The 26767-nt window shown below is 48.6% G+C and overlaps 2 protein-coding genes across 2 annotated transcripts in view; one reads left to right on the top strand and one right to left on the bottom strand.

The window, feature by feature from the left end:
* The window catches only part of st7l (suppression of tumorigenicity 7 like), a 35436-nt gene extending 19143 nt beyond the window's left edge, over nucleotides 1-16293 (bottom strand). Inside the window, exons 1-11 of the mRNA XM_064300167.1 lie at nucleotides 16089-16293; nucleotides 15045-15127; nucleotides 14659-14818; nucleotides 14155-14209; nucleotides 13843-13958; nucleotides 10288-10366; nucleotides 9980-10068; nucleotides 9436-9536; nucleotides 8652-8766; nucleotides 8462-8534; nucleotides 7886-7988 (exon numbers count right to left, since the gene is read on the bottom strand). Coding sequence (XP_064156237.1) covers nucleotides 7886-7988; nucleotides 8462-8534; nucleotides 8652-8766; nucleotides 9436-9536; nucleotides 9980-10068; nucleotides 10288-10366; nucleotides 13843-13958; nucleotides 14155-14209; nucleotides 14659-14818; nucleotides 15045-15127; nucleotides 16089-16257 — 1143 coding nt within the window. The 5' untranslated portion in view covers nucleotides 16258-16293. The remainder of the gene's footprint in view (nucleotides 1-7885; nucleotides 7989-8461; nucleotides 8535-8651; nucleotides 8767-9435; nucleotides 9537-9979; nucleotides 10069-10287; nucleotides 10367-13842; nucleotides 13959-14154; nucleotides 14210-14658; nucleotides 14819-15044; nucleotides 15128-16088) is intronic.
* A 690-nt stretch (nucleotides 16294-16983) lies between these two features.
* Nucleotides 16984-26767, top strand: part of LOC135234992 (F-actin-capping protein subunit alpha-1) — a 20730-nt gene continuing 10946 nt past the window's right edge. Inside the window, exon 1 of the mRNA XM_064300168.1 lies at nucleotides 16984-17100. Coding sequence (XP_064156238.1) covers nucleotides 17062-17100 — 39 coding nt within the window. The 5' untranslated portion in view covers nucleotides 16984-17061. The remainder of the gene's footprint in view (nucleotides 17101-26767) is intronic.

Genomic DNA, 26767 nt, shown 5'->3' with positions numbered 1-26767 from the left:
ATTTCCGGACATCAAGGATATGGCCTTTCAGTGTCCAGCAGACTGCACGCTCTCAGTGCCCAGCAGACTGCACGCTCTCAGTGCCCAGCAGACTGCATGCTCTCAGTGGGCAGCAGCAGACTGCATGCTCTCAGTGTCCAGCAGATTTCATGCTCTCAGTGCCCAGCAGACTGCACGCTCTCAGTGCCCAGCAGACTGCATGCTCTCAGTGGGCAGCAGCAGACTGCACGCTCTCAGTGCCCAGCAGACTGCATGCTCTCAGTGGGCAGCAGCAGACTGCACGCTCTCAGTGCCCAGCAGACTGCACGCTCTCAGTGCCCAGCAGACTGCACGCTCTCAGTGCCCAGCAGACTGCATGCTCTCAGTGCCCAGCAGACTGCATGCTCTCAGTGGGCAGCAGCAGACTGCACGCTCTCAGTGCCCAGCAGACTGCATGCTCTCAGTGCCCAGCAGACTGCACGCTCTCAGTGCCCAGCAGACTGCATGCTCTCAGTGGGCAGCAGCAGACTGCATGCTCTCAGTGTCCAGCAGACTGCATGCTCTCAGTGCCCAGCAGACTGCACGCTCTCAGTGCCCAGCAGACTGCATGCTCTCAGTGCCCAGCAGACTGCATGCTCTCAGTGTCCAGCAGACTGCATGCTCTCAGTGCCCAGCAGCAGACTGCATGCTCTCAGTGGCCAGCAGCAGACTGCATGCTCTCAGTGCCCAGCAGCAGACTGCATGCTCTGTGTCCAGCAGACTGCATGCTCTCAGTGCCCAGCAGCAGACTGCATGCTCTCCGTGCCCAGCAGACTGCACGCTCTCAGTGCCCAGCAGACTGCATGCTCTCAGTGCCCAGCAGACTGCACGCTCTCAGTGCCCAGCAGACTGCATGCTCTCAGTGCCCAGCAGACTGCACGCTCTCAGTGCCCAGCAGACTGCATGCTCTCAGTGCCCAGCAGACTGCATGCTCTCAGTGCCCAGCAGACTGCATGCTCTCAGTGTCCAGCAGCAGATTTCATGCTCTCAGTGTCCAGCAGACTGCACGCTCTCAGTGCCCAGCAGACTGCATGCTCTCAGTGCCCAGCAGACTGCATGCTCTCAGTGCCAGCAGACTGCATGCTCTCAGTGCCCAGCAGACTGCAGCTCTCAGTGCCCAGCAGACTGCACGCTCTCAGTGCCCAGCAGATGCATGCTCTCAGTGCCAGCAGACTGCACGCTCTCAGTGCCCAGCAGACTGCACGCTCTCAGTGCCCAGCAGACTGCATGCTCTCATGCCCAGCAGACTGCACGCTCTCAGTGCCCAGCAGACTGCATGCTCTCAGTGCCCAGCAGACTGCATGCTCTCAGTGCCCAGCAGACTGCACGCTCTCAGTGTCCCAGCAGACTGCACGCTCTCAGTGCCCAGCAGACTGCACGCTCTCAGTGCCCAGCAGACTGCACGCTCTCAGTGCCCAGCAGACTGCATGCTCTCAGTGCCCAGCAGACTGCATGCTCTCAGTGCCCAGCAGACTGCACGCTCTCAGTGCCCAGCAGACTGCACGCTCTCAGTGCCCAGCAGACTGCATGCTCTCAGTGCCCAGCAGACTGCACGCTCTCAGTGCCCAGCAGACTGCACGCTCTCAGTGCCCAGCAGACTGCACGCTCTCAGTGCCCAGCAGACTGCACGCTCTCAGTGCCCAGCAGACTGCACGCTCTCAGTGCCCAGCAGACTGCACGCTCTCAGTGCCCAGCAGACTGCATGCTCTCATGCCCAGCAGACTGCACGCTCTCAGTGCCCAGCAGACTGCACGCTCTCAGTGCCCAGCAGACTGCACGCTCTCAGTGCCCAGCAGACTGCACGCTCTCGGTGCTGAAACACAGGGAAGCGGTGAGCAGGGAGGGTGATCTATAACAGCGTGTGCCTCCTTACGCAGGGGGACCCCACAGGACTGAAACACACACACATGATCGTGGGCCTCCACTCTTCTGGCTTTCGCTGGAACTCAGGTGAGTGGAAACTGGAAAGGGGCGAGAGGACGCAACGGGGGGGGGGGGGTCAAGGCCTGAGAGGAAAAATGAAAACAGAGGCAGAAAGAGCCCGGGGGTGCGTGGGGCGCCCTTTATGACATCACTAATCCGCGGCTGCCGCGGCGGGGAGGCCGGTGTGGGTCCACTTAGTGCTCCAGCAGTTAAGAGGCCCAGCCCGAGTCCTTAAAGCGGTTAGGTTACCTTCACCCAGAGAGAGCTTTATTACAACAGACAGGGTCACAGACCAGGGAGGCGGGGTTTACAGGGTCACAGACCGGGCAGGCGGGGTTTACAGGGTCACAGACCGGGGAGGCGGGGTTTACAGGGTCACAGACCGGGGAGGCGGGGTTTACAGGGTCACAGACCAGGGGAGGCGGGGTTTACAGGGTCACAGACCGGGGAGGCGGGGTTTACAGGGTCACAGACCAGGGGAGGCAGGGTTTACAGGGTCACAGACCGGGGAGGCGGGGTTTACAGGGTCACAGACCGGGGAGGCGGGGTTTACAGGGTCACAGATGAAAAATGAGATGAACTGAAACTGAGTTTCCTTTGTTTAAAACAAACAAACAAAAAAATTGTCTGGATGAACAGAGAACACTCCATTTAGGAAAATTAAGAAAATTAGGATTTTTGGATGACAAGATGGCCTTAGATCGTTTACCGGAGAAATTCTGCTCAGATCTTTTTCAGCGTCTGATGACAGCTAAGGCAGATTCAATAGAAAAAGATTCAGTATGTAAAATCCAAAGTCAAGTGTAATGTTCTCTCTGGTTAAAAACTGTGTGTTTATGTTTTATTCTACGGGAGCTTGTGTGTGTGTTTGAGCGAGCGTACTTGCATGCGTGTACGCACCTCCAGGAGGACAACACCCTTAAAGTTAAACATGGCATGAAATATCAATCTGGGAGCCGTCGCGATATAGCTTCCTGACAGAGCCGTCGCGATATAGCTTCCTGACAGAGCCGTCGCGATATAGCTTCCTGACAGAGCCGTCGCGATATAGCTTCCTGAGAGAGCCGTGACAATAGTCACAGGCCCTGGTAGTCACAGGCCTGTTTACTTGGCTAAAAATGTCCTCTTTCATCAAAGCAGCAGCAAGCCGCACGAGTATGTTTTTATTGTTGTCGTAATTCTGTGAAAATCCAAATAAAGTTTGGATCAGTGGGCGTTCTGTGTGTCAAAAACCTTAAACTAAGAGCATAACATAATCCCTGCAAAGTGGCTAATAAACTTAGGAACACTTTGCCAAACAAAAAGTCACCTTGCGACCTCTGCGGGAATTCTTGCTTTGATATTCTGTCAGATCACTGCTGCCACTGACAGCCCAAAGAGACAGTTTCCTGATATACAGTGTGTTTTAGTGCCTCAAATGACACCAGAGGGCAGCGGCGGCCATTCCGGGGCAGCCGAGCGGCCGAGGCCATGGGAACCACTCTGAGAGAGGGAAAAGCGTTTGTTTGGACAGTTCACTGTTAAAAGAGACCGGCTTATTTTCCACAACAAGGGGCGTAGGTAAGAGCGGCTGAAGGGGGCGAGCCGGCGTGTTTGTCTTAGCAATAAACAGCTCATAGTGCGGCGGTCTCTGTGTATGAGTCAGCCATGGGGCGGGGGGGTGAGGAGAAGAGCCGCTGAGTATTATGGGATGCCCGGCAGCCGCGGAGAAAACACGCCGAGGAGGACGGGAGCCACCCGTCTGACGGAGATCAAAGCACACCCTGCCCCGCCCCCGCCCCCTCCCGCAGGCTGTACGATGGGGGGGGTTACGCGTTCGGGGGAAGCGACGCCGTGCGACGCGTCGGCGCTCTCGGGGGCGCGGGACGCCCCCGCCCTAATCCCCGTGGGAAGGGCCGAGGAGGGGATTTAGCTGCCCATTCAGGCGTCCGGCGGGGAAAACAGGCCTGCCGTCCCGCTCTCTGACCCCCGGGGCGCTGGCGGGAGCCCGTCAGCCCAAACTGGGAAAGGCGCGGCGGACCGCGACCGCGACAGTGAACCGCAACCGTGACCGCGAACCAAGACCGCGACCGTGAACCAAGACCGCGACCGCGAACCAAGACCGCGAACCAAGACCACGACCGTGAACCGTGACGGCGACCGCGAACCAGTGCCAGTCTGCTGGGCACTGAGAGCGTGCAGTCTGCTGGACACTGAAAGGCCATATCCTTGATGTCCGGAAATTCTCTGCTGATTGATTGCAGACTTTTTTTGGTCAAATAATATTTAATTTTCAGCGCGACTCCGGAGGACAGGTCGGCTCACAGATCCGCAGAGAGACCATGATTTACTGCCCCGGCTCCAGCTGAGGTTCTATATCCCCACCCCCACCCCCCCCCCGCGGACCTCGCCCCGGCCCTGCCGATGACGTCTGCCGCGCCCGGAGAGACGCTCGGGGCGGGGCGGGGCGGGGCGGGGTCGGGATTTACAAACACCGCCCAGACTCTGGACCTGGACGCTAGGCGCAATTTCCACGGAAACGGGCCAATCTAGGCCGTCTCCCTGGGTTAGACAGCAGTGAGAGAGTGAGAGTGAGAGAGAGAAAGAGGAAGAATGATGGGAGAGAGTGAGAGAGACTGAGTGAGAGAGAGATTGAGGAGGGGGTAGTACAGACAGCACAGAGAGCTCAGTACTGAGGAGGGGCAGTACAGACAGCACAGAGAGCTCAGTACTGAGGAGGGGCAGTACAGACAGCACAGAGAGCTCAGTACTGAGGAGGGGCAGTACAGACAGCACAGAGAGCTCAGTACTGAGGGGGGCAGTACAGACAGCACAGAGAGCTCAGTACTGGGGAGGGGGCAGTACAGACAGCACAGAGAGCTCAGTACTGAGGAGGGGCAGTACAGACAGCACAGAGAGCTCAGTACTGGGAGGGGCAGTACAGACAGCACAGAGAGCTCAGTACTGAGGGGGGCAGTACAGACAGCACAGAGAGCTCAGTACTGAGGGGGGGCAGTACAGACAGCACAGAGAGCTCAGTACTGAGGAGGGGCAGTACAGACAGCACAGAGAGCTCAGTACTGGGGGGGGGGCAGTACAGACAGCACAGAGAGCTCAGTACTTGGGGGGGCAGTACAGACAGCACAGAGAGCTCAGTACTGGGGAGGGGCAGTACAGACAGCACAGAGAGCTCAGTACTGGGGGGGGCAGTACAGACAGCACAGAGAGCTCAGTACTGGGGGGGCAGTACAGACAGCACAGAGAGCTCAGTACTGGGGAGGGGGCAGTACAGACAGCACAGAGAGCTCAGTACTGAGGAGGGGCAGTACAGACAGCACAGAGAGCTCAGTACTGAGGAGGGGCAGTACAGACAGCACAGAGAGCTCAGTATTGGGGGGGGGCAGTACAGACAGCACAGAGAGCTCAGTACTGGGGAGGGGGCAGTACAGACAGCACAGAGAGCTCAGTACTGGGGGGGCAGTACAGACAGCACAGAGAGCTCAGTACTGGGGGGGCAGTACAGACAGCACAGAGAGCTCAGTACTGAGGGGGGCAGTACAGACAGCACAGAGAGCTCAGTACTGGGGGGGGCAGTACAGACAGCACAGAGAGCTCAGTACTGAGGGGGGCAGTACAGACAGCACAGAGAGCTCAGTACTGGGGGGGCAGTACAGACAGCACAGAGAGCTCAGTACTGGGGAGGGGGCAGTACAGACAGCACAGAGAGCTCAGTACTGGGGGGGGGCAGTACAGACAGCACAGAGAGCTCAGTACTGGGGGGGGGGGTAGTACAGACAGCACAGAGAGCTCAGTACTGGGGGGGGGGGGGGGGGGGAGTACTGCGGCAGAAATAATCTAAACTAATATCAAACAATATCATCCCCCTCCCAAAAAAATAACATTTAACATCATCTAAAAAAGGACAAAAATCTAAATAATCCAAATAAATTCATCACAACAAAGACTATTATTATTAGTTACACAACAGTAGCCCTTTCCCTTTCCCTCTGTACGCATACAATGTCACATCTTTCTGTGTTTTCAAGCCTTCACTTCCACCATCAGTGGTATTTGCTGAGGAGCCCTGCTTTCCTAAAGCAAGAGTGACACCTGCTGGCGGACTGAAGTAGGGCAGGCTAGCAGGGAGAAAAAGGCAGTAAGGGACATTCGGGCCCTTTCAACCTCTGGGGCAGGGGTGTCCAACCTTATCCAAAAAGGGCCGGTGTGGGTGCAGGTTTTTGTTTTAGCCCAGCGCTAAGACACCTGATTCAACTTCACTGAAGACCATGATTAGCTCATTAGCTGAATTGCGTGTTGTAGTGCTGAGTTAAAACAAAAGCCTGCACCCACACCAGCTCATTTTGCTCTGGGAGACCCTGAGGGACCCCTGTGCGTCCTGGTTAATCATCCCAACCTCACCTGTGATTCCCAAATTGTAACAAACTGTTAATTACGACTAATTAGGAACTTAGTTTTTATGAAAGGTCTCACCCTACCACATATGCATGCCATGAAAAATAAAGGTCCCATATTTAAATGTGTTCCCACATGAATCAGTCAGATCCACTTGTTTCACTACCCATAACATGTCACATGGATTAGAACAGAGCTTTTAAACGATTCATTTAAAGGACGACAGATGAAATCAGGAACTGAAGGTATGGATGCCTGATCACTGAAACTACACCAATGAGCCAAACCCGCATTGTGTGAAGATGAGTTTACATTTTAAAAAACGATGACGGAACTTAAAACACGTGCTTTTAACAGCCCTAACGGAGTAAGTGGCGGTATGTGGAGACAGGCTTACAGGACTGAGGACCCCTCAGTGAGCAGACGCTCCTATGCTGAGCGATCTGGGATTAAACACGCTCAACAAGGCCAGGACAGGCGAGGGGGATGTGAGGCTTGTTCTGAGGGCAGAAAGTTCTGCTGCTTTTGCGGCGTCCTGTCCACAGAACAGGGAGAGCAGCAGGGTTCCTAAGGAGGTGTTCTGTGGGGGGGGGGCACCATTAGACCGGTGGTGGGGTAGCGGACTAAAACGAGTTAAAGCAGGTCATTTAAGTGTGAGTGCAGCGCAGTCGCTCTCTCGATCCCGACACGCAGACGGATCTACAGCTCAGCCCCGCATCCTGGTGCAGTAGCCAGAGACACTGACCTTTGGAACGTGTGGGTTGAACTCCACCGCTGTGGATACACACTGACCTTTGGCACGTGTGTGTTGAACTCCACCGCTGTGGATACACACTGACCTTTGGAACGTGCGGGTTGAACTCCACGCTGTGGATACACACTGACCTTTGGAACGTGGGGTTGAACTCCACCGCTGTGGATACACACTGACCTTTGGAACGTGCGGGTTGAACTCCACCGCTGTGGATACACACTGACCTTTGGAACGTGTGTGTTGAACTCCACCGCTGTGGATACACACTGACCTTTGGAACGTGCGGGTTGAACTCCACCGCTGTGGATACACACTGACCTTTGGAACGTGTGGGTTGAACTCCACCGCTCTGTGGCTACACACTGACCTTTGGAACGTGTGTGTTGAACTCCACCACTCTGTGGATACACACTGACCTGTGGCACATGCAGGTTGAACTCCACCGCTCTGTGGATACACACTGACCTTTGGCACGTGCGGGTTGAACTCCACCACTCTGTGGCTACACACTGACCTTTGGAACGTGTGGGTTGAACTCCACCGCTGTGGATACACACTGACCTTTGGAACATGCGGGTTGAACTCCACCGCTCTGTGGATACACACTGACCTTTGGCACATGCGGGTTGAACTCCACCGCTGGGGATACACACTGACCTTTGGCACATGCGGGTTGAACTCCACCGCTGGGGATACACACTGACCTTTGGCACATGCGGGTTGAACTCCACCGCTGTGGATACACACTGACCTTTGGCACATGCGGGTTGAACTCCACCGCTGGGGATACACACTGACCTTTGGCACATGCGGGTTGAACTCCACCGCTCTGTGGATGGCCTCCACCGCGTTCATCTCCGCCGTGCTCAGGCCTCGTCTCGACGCCGCTTCCGGCGAGAACCTGGCGCAGGGTCGCACAGTGAACCGTTAGGGGAGGTTGCGAGTTTCAGTCCCAGCCAGTGCAAACAACTTTATCCTTGGGCAGAGTTATTCAACCTGAACTTCATCAGCAAGTACACAGCTGAATAAGGGCATCACATATTTTAAAATGTAAGCTGTGTATGTGTTTGTCGCTAGATGAAAAGTGTAAATGTGACCAATGCTCTGCAAAGTTCTTTACTCAGGCAACTTCTACAAAGGGTAAGACTAGCTGAGTATATCCCAGAGCACTCAAAATGTAACTGCAGAGCTGTACCCTCATTTAACAGCCAAGACTCTGAAGAAGACCCCTGTTGGATCAGTCTGGACTGTTTGTCCCTGTTCTGTTCTATTTACACACTATTGCATTTTGAGTATTCTGGTCTCAGACTTTGGAGAAGTTGTCAGAATCAGCCTTCAGGTTGTGATGGCGGGGGAGGGGGGGTGTGCACTTACTTGTCTGATACAGCTCGTGCTTTCAGCAGGGCCGATGTGTAGCATATCGTGGCAGACTTCGGCAGGCTTATATCTGGAACGGCAGGGAGGACAAGCCCAAAATGAGCACGGTCCAGCCCGGAAGCAAGGTGCCGTCACAGTCAAAGAGGCGCAGTCCGGGCGCGCCGAGCCCAGCCGCGGCTGGTCTTACCGTCATATTTGGCCAGCACCGCCTGCACGTCCGCGTACGCCTGCATCTCTAAGAGGGCTTCCAGCAGGTTTTCGTGAATATTTAACATTCCCAGGAGCGGGAATTCCTTCATTAACTGGGAGGAAGAGCGGAGAGGAGAGAAGACGTCACAGAACCATAACTGCTGTCTGCTCAGCAGGGTAAATCACACCGCACACCAAACCAAAGACCTGAGCATTTTTCAAACATTCAGTGACGTATTTCACTGGATTTGCGCTGCGTCCAATAGATACAGTTTTTTTCTGTAGGGGCAACAGAGGTACTTCAGTTCTGCTGGGGGTAATAGAGGTACTTTAGTTCTGCTGGGGGTAACAGAGGTACTTAATTTCTGCAGGGGGCAATAGATGTTATTAAAAAGGATTTTATAAATGAGTTTAACATTTAACTTGCTTCTTTAAATTTAACTTACTAACACTATTAAAAAGGATGACACCAGCCACTGTTTGCTGCATTTCACTGTTGCAGTACAATTCATTACAACCAAATACAAGTGACATTTTGGCCATTTTGGCTCTTCATCAGACTTGTTGCAGAGCCAAAATGGCTGAAATGTCACTTGTATTTTGTACTAATAAATCAAATCATTCTACTGCTCTGTTCAGCAACTGCCTGAGATGTAGCGTGGACGTGTTCATCCATCTCCGTGGCAACAGAAGGTGTTTCCTCGCTCAAACCTGCAGCACATGGGGTCCAGCGTCTGCTAGCCAGCTCGCGGTCAGAGGGTCTGGGTGTGAAAGCCACTCACGTCTCTCATCATCTTCACGGCCTCTTTGACCCGCCCCAGCTTGCGAGCGCACATGGCTAATCTGCGCTTGATGTACACCAGCACGTTGGTGTCCTTGCCGGCTGTGGAGGGAAAGAGAGCGTTCAGCCTGCCGTTTCTACGGATACAAAACAAGCAAACGGGATTCCACAAAATGGCGTCCAAAACAAACTTACATGTGAAGAACCACCAGATTTTTTGAATCAAAGAATCATTTTTATTATACATTTAAAACTACAAGCATACAATTTCCTTACTTTTTATAGCCATATTACTACGCTGATTGTTAATACTGATTAATGGCTGATTACCTGACAAAAAATCCAGTGCAATATATAACCTTTTCAGAGAGCTGCCACAGTGTCTGTGGCTGTATTAGCAGTTCAGATCTAAATACGTGATGTCTTATGAAGATTAAAGCCAATGAGAGAAAAGCCCACATCTTACTCCTCCCCCCACTCCCCTAACCGCCACCTGCTTAACGCTCCTCAGGGCCTGTTGGCCCCGCCCCCCTGCCCCCCCTTACCGCTCCTCAGAGCCTGTCTGAAGAGCCTCTCGGCCTCTGTGATGGTGGTGGCTTCCTCCTCGGCCAGGAGAACGTACGCTGTGGCACACCTGCGGGACAGCGGTGGGGGGGGGTTCAGTGCTTACTGTGCGAATGATGCAGAGGTTGCGAGTTCAAATCCCAGCCATGCTGCTGTACCCTTGAGAACATTACTCAACCTTACACACAACGCAATTAAAGAACCTGATGGAGTGACAATGAGTGTGTGTGTGTGCACGTGTGTGTGCGTGCGCGTGTGTGAATGTGCGTGTGTGTTCAGATACACTCACTCGTTGTTCAGCTCAATGGCCTGATACGCAGCTTTGATCCGCGCCTGTGGGTTCCTCTCCCTCCACGCCTTCTGCATCACTGAGAGAGAGAGAGAGAGAGAGAGAGCGCGAGAGAGAGAGAGAGAGAGCGTGAGAGAGAGAGAAAGAAGGAGGGACGAAGAGAGAGAAGAGAGAGAGGAGAGAGAGAGAGAGAGGAGAGAAGCAGAGGAGGAGAGGAGAGAGAGGAGAGAAAAGGGGAGAGAGAGAGAGAGAATTAGAATTTTTTGAAATTCAATCGAGAGAGAGAGAGAGAAAGACAGAGCTGCTTCACACGTCTCTCAGTGGTGTATCATAACAGTCTACAAACCCTTAACAAGCACGACAACAATCTACCTCCCTTCTTGTGGTCTGATTAAATGGTAATCAAAAGACTAACAGAAATGACTGTCACGATTATCTGAATGATTGCTTGACTCATCTTGAAATACAGGCTCTATATAAGGGTGCGGAACAGCATTCCTGGAAGGTCAATCCTGTTTCTGGACTTCATGCCAACTTCTGCTCTTAATTATTTAATTATCCCAATCATTTACCTCATCGGACCGTGCATTTATTCAGAACAGGGCAGGTAACAGGGCTGTACACCGCTGTCTTAAGGTCAAATTCCATCATGACTAGCATATGTTCAAAGACCAGGCTGAGGTACTGCTTTGCTCTTACTGCTCACTGCTGAAAGAGCACCAAACAGAACAAGGGGGCTACCGCTCAAAGCCCTCCTCTGCTAGTGTTCGGCCAATCAGAGTGTGCGTAATTCAGCCATTAAAAAGCTTTGAAAACGTTGTTGCCCTGAGTGACGGGCAGTACTGCACTTACTGCTGACAGAGCTTAGCAGGTTTTTAATAAGAACTCCAGAGGGGACGGGTGGGGCGGGGAGGCGGGGTCACAGAACGAGGGGGAGGCGGCCGGCAGTGACGGACAGGCTGAGAGCCCACGGCTGAATTCCGTGACGAGTTAATCCCTCTTTCACCCCCCCATCATTCCACAGGAACCCAGGCCTCCAATCAGTGCCACCGAGGCGGGCGCGAGCCCAAAGCTTTATTAGCCTGTTACACAACGTTTGTCTCAGCCCACAAGAGGACGGCAGGAAAGGATTCAGCATTCGTTATTTTTAACTGCTGTTTTTATTTACATTCCTCACGTCGCCTTTAGAAGCTGTGTGGGTGAGCCCAGATTTTTTTACCAAACGACACCCCCTGCACATATTTCACATTGAGCCGCACCAATGTGCTTTATAGGTCGCACTGGCCTGCCAGTTCGCTTCCAGTTCTAGCAAAGCGGTGGTTTGTACTAATTGCCCAAGATTATTATTTTTGTAGGGCGGTCCACCTGTTAATCAATCCACCAGTCAGTTAATTACTTTTTGAAAACAGAGTATGTGATTTAGTCATAACACTACGATGGCGCACACATAAAGTAGCAAATAGGCCCAATACGCACAAGTGCCATGAAGATAGCTTTGAATAACTGCAACTGCAGTCAGATGTACTATTAAGGCACTGTGTGTGCACCCATGCAAACTCTGACTCACAATGTGCACAGACAGCACTACTACAGTGTTTGCTTTATACGATATAACCTGACCAGAAGCACACCGCCCACACACTTGGGATTCAATTAACATTTCTCAGATCGACTCACAGCCTAAAATGTTCCAGTGATCCACACAGGGAATCAGATAAGCCGCTCTTTGTATAGTCACAGTGCCCCCCCGCCCCCCTGCACCCGCGCCCGCGCTGTCCATTCAGGGGCAGAATTGGATTTGGGGTGTCGCCCTTCGCTGACAATGGTGCGGCTGTGCTCCTGCCCGAAACCGTATCAGAACTCAATTAAACTCCCCTACAGTCAGATTAGGGCCTGTCGCTTGCCTCTGTTAACCAGTGTGCGCTGGGCTTGAACCCTGCTCCCCCCCACCCCCACCCCGCCATAATCCACCCTGACGGGGGGGGGGTCTACAGAACGCGTCCGGTTACGCTGGGGGGTCTGAGCGAGAAGCCCGGCGTCGGGGCAGAGGGTGAGAGAACACTATCCTGTCCTCCAGAGTGTGCCCAAAAAGACCAGACAAAATACCAACTCCCCCACCCTTGCCCAAAGTAAGTGTGCTTTTCTTGTGACACATTATGTGGAGGCAGGTGAATGTGGAAGTGTGTACTTACAGAAAACCACTAGAAATATAAAACTGCTCCCATTCCATAGTGCACAAGGATGCTCCCATTACATAGTACAGAAAGACACTACCATTCCATAGTACAGAAAGACACTCCCATCCCATAGTACACAAGGATGCTCCCATTCCATAGTACAGAAAGACACTACCATTTCATAGTACACAAGGATGCTCCCATTCCATAGTACAGTAATACACTACCATTCCATAGTACAGAAAGACACTCCCATCCCATAGTACACAAGGATGCTCCCATTCCATAGTACAGAAAGACACTACCATTTCATAGTACACAAGGATGCTCCCATTCCATAGTACAGAAAGACACTACCATTTCATAGTACACAAGGATGCTCCCATTCCATAGTACAGAAAGACACTCCCATCCCATAGTACACAAGGATGCTCCCATTCCATAGTACAGAAAGACACTACCATTCCATAGTACACAAGGATGCTCCCATTCCATAGTACAGAAAGACACTACCATTTCATAGTACACAAGGATGCTCCCATTCCATAGTACAGAAAGACACTACCATTTCATAGTACACAAGGATGCTCCCATTCCATAGTACAGAAAGACACTACCATTTCATAGTACACAAGGATGCTCCCATTCCATAGTACAGAAAGACACTCCCATCCCATAGTACACAAGGATGCTCCCATTCCATAGTACAGAAAGACACTACCATTCCATAGTACACAAGGATGCTCCCATTCCATAGTACAGAAAGACACTCCCATCCCATAGTACACAAGGATGCTCCCATTCCATAGTACAGAAAGACGCTACAATCTGTAGTACAAACAGACATTCCCGTTCCATAGTACAGAAACAGCTTCAATCCTTTCTCTCGATGTATAAACTATCTGATAGTTAACCAATGACAGCAAGTATTCATCTGCTTAAAGGAAAGTGATATTTTCAGTAAACCAATGAAACGTGGTTCCTTTAATCTATCAACACGTTCAAAAGTCCCATGAACCATAAAGAACAGGCATTCCATTAAACACTGGACACAGAGGCACCACTAGCCTATGGGAAAACTTCAATACACCAGTAAGGGAAGTTTCAATCAATCTAGCTTATCAAATGTAAAATCAAGCAGCTGGAACAGACATGATTCTTAAATGAACCAATGAAGACGCAAAGAAACCCAGAGGTAGCCATTTGAATAAACCAAAACCTGCTCTTCCATTTCCAAAAGCCCTTGTGAGGATTACACTGGGTTGCTTGACTCTCTTTTTTAATTAAAAAAATGCCTCAGTAATGAAAGGAATGACAGAATCAATAAACGACAGATAAATGAATAAAGAGGCTGAAGGAGAAAAGGAAGAGTACCCACCAGCGTCCTCTGGCTTGAGCTGCTGCGTGTCGCAGGTGAAGAAGGTCTGGTGGTCCTGTGCCGACAGGTTCATGTCGTAATACGTCAGCGGCTCCTTTCCTGTCACCCAGGTATACCTTCAAATCGGAAATCATTTAAAAAGCTACTTTCACAACAAAAAAATGGCTGGCTTTGTCTTTTTTTGGTCTTTGAATGAATCTGATATTGTCTCTCAATGCTCAATGTCCCGTATAGGTGTCATAGTCCTGATATATTGCAAGCAGTATCATTCTAAATGAATGGTAATTTCTCTTTAATTACAACAACCCGTACCTGCTGTACTCTGATCCTCTGAATAAATTTAATGGGTTCCTCCACACTTTGCATTCTGAAAAAGACATATGTCACCATCAACCGCAAAAGCTATGAAAGAAATGCATAGATATTCACATGTAAATAAAGAAATGAATCCTTTGTGTTCAGTTTACAAGCAATTTAAAATGTAATTGGGTTCTCCTGCAATACAGCAAGTTGAAATTTATGTAGGAATAAAATCTAACATAAAGGAACTTTATATACAGCATTAATACAGCAAGTCTTGCCAGAAAAAATATGCATACCGGTACTATACGTGTGGCATTTAAACCTGTAGCAGAAGGGAGTTGTAATGACCACTGGCTATTAACTGGATTTATCTCAATCGCAAAGTTCCTAAAACTATTGATGGTACATCAATCCAGCCGCTCAGCTACAGGTTACATATAATGTTATAACAATATATGACGCGTCATTTAATTTAAAACAGAACAGAGCTAAACAAACTCAACTTCACCGTACCCGACACGCTGGGTCTTGGTTCCGCGTCTCCATTCACAGAGGAGAACAGACCGGCTGAACTACTGTTCTCCACACCACCCAGCAGAGGGCGCAAGTGACTTACAGACACTTGTTCAATGAATGAAGTACCGTACTTCCGGAAGTACCACCATTCAAATATCTGTCAAAGATAGGAGAGATATGGAAAAAGAACGAGTAGCTCGATTTAGATCATTTCTGCATCTGTTACATGTTCAAGTAGATTACTGAATAATCTCCAAGAGGTCTGCAGAGAAAAAAAACAGTTAAAAACTGAAATCGATCCATAACCAATAACCTCAACGCTACCACTTGGACCCACAACCATGACCGCACTGTTTTTAAATTAAGTAGTGGTAACGACTCACCAAAATGAGGCCAGAAATAAGCGACGAGGTCCCAGTGAGTGCCACATAGAATTTAGGCGTCAGTGTGTTCAGGAAGACAGAAGCTGCAAGGGAGGGAAATGGTGCCCTGGTCATCACACGATCTCTAGCGATTTAATGTAATGCTTGTTCCGTTATCCTAGTTTTTTTCTCGGCGGTTAACTTCAAAATACTTGGCTCTAGTCAAATATGTATGCCACTGATGGGACATATCAGAGTTTGATATCATTGATATAAACCGACGACATAAACAACGCGTAAATTAACATGCAATTTCAACATTGCAGCGACAGTGAACTCTTTACCAAATGCTTAATACGTTTGTATAACAATGCTCTGAGAGGTCAGTGTTCTATTCACTTGTTTAGCACTGTCAACTTGTTTATCTCTGCTGGTGTACTTCATAGTTCGGGGTCCATTCGCTCTCTTTTGTGCACAAGAAGCTATCTCGCGTTAAGTGAATGCTAATCTCCCATAAACAGGTTATTTTTGAAAGTCAGTTGTGATTCCAAACCCTTACGTGTGCAAGAAGAAATTGTAATTAGCTGAAGTCTTAGCTCGTTCTGTTTTTGCTGTCAGACTAGCAGAATTACTCGTGCATGTTTCTGTGACACAATGGCAACGTAAGACCATTTAACAAAATTTGCCATGTAAGAAAAACGTAACTGCTAGCTACATATATTTTACTTAGCTAATCAATCATCAAGGAACATCTGTCTAACAAACTATTTTAGTCATAAGCTAACGTATGAATTTAGCGGTAAGGATCACAATTAGCTAACAGCGTACCGGTAGCTAGCTCTACAGCAAGCACCCAAAAGCATTCCAATTACTATTAGCTATAGCCAACTATATTACAGTAACAATTTTTCATATCGAAACTTCCCCTGCTTTCTGCTCTGTTAATCACATTTTGCTGTTAACCAGCTAGCAAGCAAGCAACTAGCGCTGATCAGCAAACTAGTTTTAGATAGCCAACTGACGTTAGCCACCTAGCAAGCTTTGCAGCTAGGCATACAATCTTACCTGTGGCAAGAGTTTCCTGGAGCTTCAGTGGGCTCCGCAGCACGTAGATCAGAACTAAGACCATGGCGAACCAAATAGCCCATATGTACGTCCATGACCAGGAAAGCCATGATTTTAATTTATCTGTAAATCCAGATGATTGTGAGGTACTGTTACTGGTGTCCGCCATTTTTGACTGGATGACAGTATAAACACAAGAATTATGGGATGCTGGAGGACTGCCATTTGGAACGATACATCTTAACTTTACCTGGAGAACATAGGTTCTAAACCCAACCTTGGGTAGCACCGTCAGCAGACCGTGACAATGTTGTAGATGTCATGGATTACAACAAAGTAATTTAAAAATATATAAAATAGCACAAATGGAATTCAAATATGATTCATTTTTGTACCTAAACATATTCAGACTCAAACTATCCATTTACTAAATGTAGATGTTATCTTTTGTGGTGGCTTCGTAGAAGCTCTTCGGGAGATGCTTACTCTACTGTTAAACTATTATGTGTAATAGCTGTGAACTATGAGCTACACTTATACGACGAATCTTAAAATAAATATTTGCTTGCAGCATCATCTAACCAGACGCCCTCCAATTTTTTCTCGTTAATTCCGTCATAATAAATTAGCTAACGATTGCCACTTAATTTGATATTATGTTAACTAGATAGTTAAAGAACGTTAGGCTAGTAATGTTACAATTTATATTGAATGTTACTGCAAGCAGTCAGCAAAGGTGTCACTGAAGTATGTGCATCGCTTCCATTAAATTATGTTTTAAAAATTTTAATAAATAAATAAAATTGTAAACTGACATTTGATCAGTGATATCTTAAATGAGCAGCACTGTACTGGCGAGTTAGGTAACGTTTAGTTAACTACCGCTAACTGTTACTGCAACACCGTTTTAGAACGTGAAGTGGCCATATTCCCACAATGCAAGTCTGTCTGTAGCTGGTCCAGAAGAGCCAAGATGGCGGACTTTGAGGAGCAGCTTTCGGATGAGGAGAAGGTAGGGAGCTTGTTTTTCAATTAACTGCACGCTGTGTAAATTGGTTGCTCGTCTGAATGGATTGTGGCATCACGTGCTAATTCCTGATATCCTGTCTGGTGGTCTTCTTTCTTTCTTTGTAGTTTGTGCAGATGTGTGTTTAGCTACAGGGCGTGAGCCAGCCAGTTAGCTGGAAAACTAATGTTATAGCAGCCTGTAGTGACAAGCCGTATATGCCAACGGTAGTCTTCGCATTGAATGTTGGCTAGTTAAATGGTTTGTTTGCGTAGTTTACTTTGTTCAACACCAGTTTAGCTTTCGTGAAATTTATTCATCAATATTTCGGATACTCACTATTCATGATCGGCTAGCATAGTTTCGCTTGATTTGCTGGACAACTGCTTGCTAGGCAAGTTCATGTCCGACTTGAACACTGTTTCATTTCGTGTAATGACGCTAACATAACTACATGTCCTGATACATTGTGTGGTGCTAACAATCTGTATGTATTCGCAACGAACTATATTCTGAACATTCGTGCGCAAGCTAGCGATCTATTAACAAATGTGTTTAAAGATTTATTTGCCACCATGTCGTAACCTTAGCTCCCCGCCTGCAGCTTCTTAGCGATCGAGCTGCCGTTACTTCCTGCTTTGTTAAAAACCTCTCAGTTTCACAGTAGGTTCGCTTGTCTATGAAGCTATAAAAGTTAATTAAGTAAACGCTGGCTTGCTATTGATAAATCAGAAATTTCTGGTGTTCCCGTAGCCCCCTTTACTGCTTTTTCTTTAAATATTCAAATCACAGATTGCAAATTTTTGTTTGCATAATGAAAGTTTTGGCTTGCTATGCTAGATAAGTTTGGTTTCAAGATGAATAGCTACGTGAGAAAATGCTTGCCTCCCACATGCGTTGTGGTGCGAACTCTTGCTGACAGTGCTAAAAGCATCCACAACATAGCATAACTATTGTGAAGCGCTCGACAGGACTTCACTTGGACTTGATTTGTGTCTTTATTTTTTGCTTGATTCTCTGTTTACAAAAGCGACTTGCGATTTACTCACGCATCAGATTGTAATGTACTGTATACAAGTTGCGTAGTTGCTAATATTGGCGACTTTGTGCTACCTGAAACTTTTGTACATAGTCAATGGTTTGTTTTGAAACCGTAGCTGTACAGTTGACAATGCTCAAATAGCCCCCATAACTCGTTAGTTCCACCGTTTCACATTATAGGGATGTGGTATGCAGCTGACAGAATTAATAGATATAGATCATCACGTATATCACAATATATCACGCAACATATCGTTCAAAGCTCTGTTGTTTTTTTTCCAATTCATGTTGGCATATAATGATCTCAGTTCTCGCGAACAATGTAAATCGAAATGTTTTCGATTTTGTTTTTCGTATTTTAATTCAGTATAGCTTCCTTTGTAGTTCTGACTATAATTAGTTTTGTGCTTAGTTTTACAGTTCCGTTTAGGAACAAGGCTGCCATGTGATTCGACAAGCTACTGAACCTTTGGAACTGCTTAAAATGCGTAAGGAAATTAATCAGTGGTAGTTGAAACTGACCTGCACTAATTAGTCAATACCAATGCACACAATTTTGCATTAAAAGTCGATAGAATGTCTTAGTTTTGTGTGCAAATTCCAGCTAAAACTGGCAGAGTTGAATAGGCTGTGTGCTGTTCACAATAGACTTTCTTGTGACTAATTGCTGGGTGTTGTCTTCAAAGGAGTTTGCCGAAAAGTCCACTGTTTTGTTTTCCATCATACAAACATTTACATGGAAAATGCAGCAGTATCCCACCCTGCCTTGGAGTCTCGCCAGCGTAGTCCAGCAGGCCTGTCTCATGAGAGAACTACGTTTAGCACATCCCTGCATATTCAGTGGGACAGATAACGCTAAATCCCCAGCCACTGCAAACTTTCTTTTGCTTGGCACATTACTGTGATTCATATCCTGATTTACCCATTCAGTGTGGAAAAATCCTGTTTGGTTTGGCTCACTACCAGTCACACTTCGAGATGCACAATGCATTGTTTAGGCTACCAGTTTGCACTGGTTCCTGTGAGAAGGCAGTGTCCGCCTCCAAGATTATCTTGGATGGCAAGCTAAGGTGACACGAAAAGTTTCCTAATAAAGCGTAGATACTTTTAAGCCAAAGACAGCTGGAGGCACACCTTAAGAAAAATCAAATTGACACTATTTTAGGACATTGTTAGCGGCTTGAACTGAGGATCCACCACTTCCTCCTGTTCTGAGAATCACCTCGTAGAGTAACGTTCTCAGCAGTGACGCTGAAATGCTAACGGCTCAGCGTGATTCATATTTATGTGTCCGCTGGACCTTTGAGAAGAGAAAACGGGGCTAGTGAACTACGGTGGATCGGAAGTGCGAGCTGACCGCTTTGCCTTTCCCTCGTGAGGGGGAAGCTGTTAAGTTTTAAATATAGAGATCAACAGGAATTCTTCATTGAAGGAATGACTGTCCCCCGTATAGAAAGAACTAATGGCAGGAACTTAAGCAGTTTAAAAACCGTCATTGTCTAAATGGTAAATGGACTGCATTTATATAGCGCTTTTATCCAAAGCGCTTTACAATTGTCTGATCAAATTATGCTTTTTTACAGATGAAAAATTCCAAAATATGTCCAAACACAAATCCTGCAAAATGGAGGTTATTCTTTTGAAAATAAATTGCAATAGTCAGACAGGAAGCGTAATAGCTTGCATTGGACATTAAAACCAATTTTACTAGTTTCCTGGTTTCAACTATCCATCCATTATCTATGCCCGCTTATCCTGAGTAGGGTCGCAGGGGGTGCCAGAGCCTATCCCAGCATGCACTGGGCGAGAGGCAGGAATACACCCTGGACAGGCCGCCAATCTATGACTGGGTAAACACACCATTCACTCACCAACTCAGCCCTATGGGCAATTTAGAGTCTTCAATTAGCCTACCTGACTGTGGGAGGAAACCCACGCGGACACGGGGAGAACCCACAAACTCCACACAGAAAGGCCCCTAGTCGAGATTTGAACCCACAACTTTCTTGCTGTGAGGCGGCAGTGCTACTCACTGCACCATCGTGCTGCCCTGATTTCAACTGAGGATAATAAAATAGGGATGGGAGTGGGACATTGGTGTTGTCACCATAGAACATTCTATAATTACCATCTTTCAAACAAAAACCAGGGAGGAGCTCCACCAATCATGAGTTACGTTGGTAACAACAAATGATACAACATCCGTCGTGATTGGTGGACACTTCCAAGCAGCCTGCAAGCTAATGTGACCCTACTTTATTTTCCATGGTTACCACTCCACATGCGTCATCAACTGTTACTTAATTCAGATGAATTTGAATGGCCTGTGCTTACGTGTGTGGGGCAGGGTGGCCATTGTAGTTTTTGAAACGTGTCACTAGAATAAAGACATGTTGAATCTCCCTGATCTGATCTAATCTAATCTTCCAGTACGTAGGAGGTGTTGCATGTTTTTCTTTGCTTTCTGTGGAGTGAATGCCTTAAGATGGTAAGATAGTCCTTCAGCACGGCTGTCAGTCCTGTCAGTGTGTGCAGACGAGACATGCAGGCTGGCTGGGTAACAGCGCTCAGAGACATGCTGGGTAACAGTGCTCAGAGACATGTTGGGTAACAGTGCTCAGAGACATGCTGGGTAACAGTGCTCAGAGACATGCTGGTTGGGTAACAGTGCTCAGAGACATGCTGGTAACAGTGCTCAGAGACATGCGGATAACAGTGCTCAGAGACATCTGGTGGTACAGTGCTCAGGACATGCTGGGTAACAGTGCTCAGAGACATGTTGGGTAACAGTGCTCAGAGACATCTGGTAACATGCTCAAGACTGCTGGGTAACAGTGCTCAGAGACATGCTGGGTAACAGTGCTCAGAGACATGCTGGGTAACAGCGCTCAGAGACATGTTGGGTAACAGTGCTCAGAGACATGCTGGGTAACAGTGCTCAGAGACATGCTGGGTAACAGTGCTCAGAGACATGCTGGGTTGGGTAACAGTGCTCAGAGACACGCAGGCTGGCTGGGTAACAGTGCTCAGAGACATGCTGGGTAACAGTGCTCAGAGACATGCTGGGTTGGGTAACAGTGCTCAGAGACACGCAGGCTGGCTGGGTAACAGTGCTCAGAGACATGCTGGGTTGGGTAACAGTGCTCAGAGACATGCTGGGTAACAGTGCTCAGAGACATGCAGGCCAGCTGGGTAACAGTGCTCAGATGCCTGCTAAAGGTCTGGCTTACACTGAGAATTCCTACAGCAGGGCTGTCGTGGTAATGCGAATCACTTGCATGTGTGAGGCCAGTCAGAGTCTCATTTCCAAAGGCTAAGAGTCACGGTAAGAGTACTCTACCTTGTGCAACTGGTGTACTCTGCACCGGTGGCTGCAGCAGCTGCACGGTGCAGATCTTGCAGTTGTGGGTGCAGGGCGTATCAGATGTCTCTGAAGCTGTCTGCAGAAACCCATCTCGCCTGCTGCGGCGAACGTCTGAGCCCGCCAGGGCAGGTTTGTGGGCTGCGACACGCGCGACGCGCGCTTGGAAAATGCAAAATGAACTTCTGCTGTGGGGAATGTGTCGCTGTGTTCACTGGAGGGTAGTGAGAGAGAGGCCAAAGAGGAAGGTGCCAAACAAATCGGCACGTCAGCAGGGGATTGATTTCGGTGTCAAATTCAGTTTGTTTCAGCTCGTTTCCTGTGCTAGGAGGGCAGCCGTCCTCCAGGTTCAGCTCTGTCATGTAGGGCCTAATGCGAGCAGAACTGGATAAACATTCATTTATGTGCATCGCAGAACTTGAATAATCGCTGATGATTGTGGCATGGTGGTTGAATTCCTGTCATTTCTGCGTTTGTGTTGTCCCTCGCACAGTGACTTCTGGTTGTCACCTAAACACGACAGCAGCTACACAGTTGGCAACTCGGGAAGGAAGGGATGAGGGAAGGATAGAGCTGGAACTCAGGTGAATGGTAGGGTGAAGCTGAGCTCAGCTTAATAGGAATGAGGAGATGAAGGGAGAAAGCTGAGGCTCGGGCTGTAGAAGGGAATGAGGAGATGAGGGAGATGAGAGCGGAGCAGCTGTAGATATGGGAGAGAGGGGATAAAGGCGAGGCCAGCTTGATATGGGAGAAGAGGATAGGGATGAAGAAGCTGGAGGCTCTGTAGATATGGGAGAGAGATGGGGGATGAGAGGCTGGAGCCAGGTTGTAAATGGGAGAGAGGGATGGGGGATGAAGAGCTGGACGGCTGTAGTATGCGGAGTAGAGGATGAGGGAGATGAGAAGCTGGAGCTCGGGTATAGGATGAGGAGATGAGAGATGAGAGCTGGAGGCTCAGGCTGTAGATATGGGGAGAGAGGGGGATGAAGAGGCTGGAGGCTCAGGCTGTAGATAAGGGGAATGAGGAAGATGAGGGAGATGAAGAAGCTGGAGGCTCAGGCTGTAGATATGGGGAGAGGGATGAAGGGGCGACTCAGTGTAATAGGAATGGGAGATGAGAGTAAGAGCTGGAGGCTCAGGCTGTAGATATGGGGAGAGAGGATGAGAGCGAGCTCGCTGTAGTATGGGGAGAGGGATGAGATGAAGACTGGAGGCTCAGGTTGCAGTAATGGGGGAATGAGGAAGATGAGGGCGATGAAGAGGCTGGAGGCTCAGGCTGTAAGGCAGTTCGCTGCTCTATGCTCGATGCATCAGCGCGGTGCGCCCCTCAGGAGCCCCCTAAATCGCCGCTCTGATGACGAAGCGTAGAAATGCAGGGCGCTGAAGTGCGCAGTTTGCGCTGTGAGGGGCAGAGCGATCTGTTTTACTGACCTTTACAGAGGCTGCAGAGAGGAAGTGTGAGAAAGGGTAGCCTGATTGTTTCATGGAAGCTGGTTTTTCCTTCATGGCTCAGCAAAGGCTATTGTTATGCTAGAGTGAGGTTGGCCCGCGCCACAAAAATTGGCCAAAGCCACTTGGGACAGGAGGAGGCATGTTTCTGCGTCAGCTGGCTATGCCACGGATTGTCCCAGTGTCCACTTTGCCTGTGTTCAGTGTGGGAAGAGGACATGACCCCACTCCTGGGCTGTGGAAAGGTAGCCTATTTCTTAGAGAAGCCAGAAACCTCCATCCTTCCCGTCTTACCAGACAATTATCTGCCACTTTTACACACAGCACACGTAACTTTACAGTATTAACTGTTTTTGCAATCTGGTGCCTTCTATTGTTCAGGCAACCAAGGACTATTTGGTAGCCTATACCCGGTGGACAGCATACACACACGGCTGTGCCAAGATTTTGTTGACTCTAGCTTACTACCAAGATAAGGTAGCTAATGTTTGCTACATAGCTTTCTAATGAAAAAGTAAATCATAAATCAAAAAGGTGTGCCTAAGGGAACTTTTGTAACTATGTTACATGGATGTGTCATTAATTGGTACAAGTGCTCCATGTATATACTGTGTGTGTGTGTGTATATATAGGCCTACATATACACACTCACCAGCCAGTTCATTAGGTGACAGGAGTGGCACCTGGTGTGGTCTTCTGCTGCTGTAGCCCATCTGCTTCAAGGTTTGATGTGGTGTGTGTTCAGGGATGCTCTTCTGCATACCGCGGTTGTAACAAGTAGTTATTTGAGTTACTGTTGCCATTCTCCTCTGACCTCAACAAGGCATGTTCGCCTAGAGAACTGCCGCTCACTGGATATTTTCTCTTTTTCGGACCATTCTCTGTAAACCCTAGAGATAGTTGTGCGTGAAAATCCCAGTAGATCAGCAGTTTCTGAAATACTCAACAGCGTCGCACCAACAACCATGCCACGTTCAAAGTCACTTAAATCACCTTTCTTCCCCATTCTGATGCTTGGTTTGAACTTCAGCAGATCGGCTTGACCATGTCCACATGCCTAAATGCATTGAGCTGCTGCCACGTGATTGGCTTATTAGATATTTGCATTAATGGGTGCAGTTTGCAGTTGAACAGGTGTACCTAATGAAGTGGCCTGTGAGTGTGTATATATATATATATATATATATATAAATTATTATTATCATTATTTTTGTGGTTGTTAGTAACACACTAGTATGTAGTAGGCTAAGTAGTTTGATGGATATCTTGGCACTGCAAATCAAGCAGTGTTACAGCTTAGTTCACGCTGACATCGAAACAGAACAACTCTGGAAATGTTAGGCTAATTGGTCTTGGTCTTGAGCAGGCAAATTGCCAGAGTTACTTTTCCAGAATGCAGAGTCCTGCTCTCGATTGCATTATTTGTTTCTGGAACACTGCGGTTAGGTGCTGTCAAGGCTAGGCTACCTGTGTCTGGCTGTAACACAGCTGTGAATCTTAGTTCAGTTACAGGCCAAGACACATTTACCTTCATGACCATGAGTATGAACTTCAGGTTCACTGGATGGCCTGGAAGTGCATGAGCTACTCTGGCGGTCTCTGAGTCCATCGTTGGCGAGAGGGACACTCAGCGAATTTGGCAGCTTTAGAATGAAAGACAGCTTCGAAGACTGACATTCACAGTCGTTAAGGCGCATTAATGAAGCATTAGCATCACCTGCTTTAAAGATATGTTCGGCCTGCTCCTGAGAAGCATCGCTGTCCAAGCGAAGCGGGGTTTGCAGCCTGTTTGTTCTGTCGCTGGAAAGCTGCCCCGGCTTGCAGTTTGAGCAGCGAAGATGCCGTGGCCTCTCCTGACCTCCAGGAGACTCGAGAGGGAGGAAGGAAGTCTGCTTTTCTTCCGATGAACGCTGGTGACTCTGCAGCTGAGCTGAGAGAGGAAGAGCTGAAGCTCTAAGGCCTGGTACACACCGCTCACCTCGCGTGTGCGTGACGGTCGCGGGACCTCTTGCTTCTCATTTCGGCGCCCATGTTAGCAGGTTAGAGCAGCCCACACAGCCAGCGTGAGACACGCGTCTGAGGCGCGGCTGGAGCCTCGCTGCCGCGGCTCGTAATCTAGAGTTTCGGCGTGGAGCATGTTTTTCACGCGCGAGGCGCGTGGTTCACAGCAAAAATAGAAGGTGAAAAGATCTGCTGATAGTCATATTGACATCATGCCAGCAACATTACGTAACTGACACCTTTCACTATAGTTTCAATGCCTAGGCTATATCTGAATGTGTTACAGACATTAAAAAAAATATAAATATTTTTTTTTTTTACAATTGAGCACACGCTTCTTAAACTTTTCCTGTCTAAACTAAATATAAATTAAATTTATAATTAAATGAAATCAAGCATTCTATTATTGATGGCCATTATCAAAGGCAAACTCAATGTAGACAGATAGGGCTGGCAGTAGCAGCGCAGCAGCAGCAAAGCTGGCGGTGTGGACACACACATGCGTGCGAGCTGCTGCAGTTCGGTGAGGTAGCCGTCATGCACAGGCAAGGTAAGCGGTGTGGACCAGGCGTAAGAGCCCTGCGGCCGCGTCCTGTGTGTACCGGAGCCTCCCTGCACAGCGAACCTGTGTCTTTACCACCTTCCTGCACAGCGAACCTGTGTCTTTACCACCTCCCTGCACAGCGAACCTGTGTCTTTACCACCTTCCTGCACAGCGAACCTGTGTCTTTACCACCTCCCTGCACAGCGAACCTGTGTCTTTACCACCTTCCTGCACAGCGAACCTGTGTCTTTACCACCTCCCTGCACAGCAAACCTGTGTCTTTGCCACCTCCCTGCACAGCAAACCTGTGTCTTTACCACCTCCCTGCACAGCAAACCTGTATCTTTACCACCTCCCTGCACAGTGAACCTGTGTCTTTACCATCTCCCTACACAGCGAACCTGTGTCTTTACCACCTCCCTGCACAGCGAACCTGTGTCTTCACCACCTCCCTGCACAGCGAACCTGTGTCTTTACTGCCTCTCTACACAGCAAACCTGTGTCTTTACTGCCTCCCTGCACAGCAAACCTGCGTCTTTACCGCCTCCCTGTGCAGCAAACCTCCGTCTTTACTGCCTCTCATGCTCTGTGCTCTCTGCTCTAACAGCCCAGCCGCACCTGCGCATTCAGTCCACCAGAGGTTGAACGGCTGTTGAACAATCATGGCCGACCTGTCCATTGCCACTCAAGCCCGCTTTTAACGGACTGTAGCTGAGGAGTGGACGCCCGTTTGGAACGGAGCCACTGAATATTGTTCTCGGTTACAGTTGGGTTTAGGAGAGGCAGGCTGATGTGGTGCCATCGTTTTACTCTGCTCGCTCTTTCAAATGTGATGGAATTGGTAATTGGAAAAACTTTACCTGTTGCTTCAACGGCACTCGTGCCAGCCAATCAAACGCAGGACATTTCAAAATCTGCATTTTACATGAATTCACTTATGTTCTGAAAAAATAACTTTTGGCCATAATATGCCAACTCATGATAATGGCACAATAAATATATCTAATATACCTATCTGTGTCATTCATTGTTATGACACAGATAGATGTGTAACAAAAGCGAGATGAAATAGCCTAATGTTTTGGCAGTCTGATCAGCCACACTGGCTAATAAAAATTTAAAAAACCTCTAGGAGCGATTTCTGTTTTATGTCCTCCGTGTTGCTCTGCAGTGGCGTAGGCAGTAATACATTTTTGGGCCGGCCTGTGGAAAAGTGGGTCGGCCGACTCGGCAGGTTTTTTCGGGTCCACACACGCTAAGCACTTTTTTTTGGTGTT

This window comes from Anguilla rostrata, chromosome 11, assembly GCF_018555375.3.
Source record: "Anguilla rostrata isolate EN2019 chromosome 11, ASM1855537v3, whole genome shotgun sequence".
In the NCBI taxonomy this organism is placed as follows: Eukaryota; Metazoa; Chordata; class Actinopteri; order Anguilliformes; family Anguillidae; genus Anguilla; species Anguilla rostrata.
This window is presented reverse-complemented; position numbering and strand designations above follow the sequence as displayed.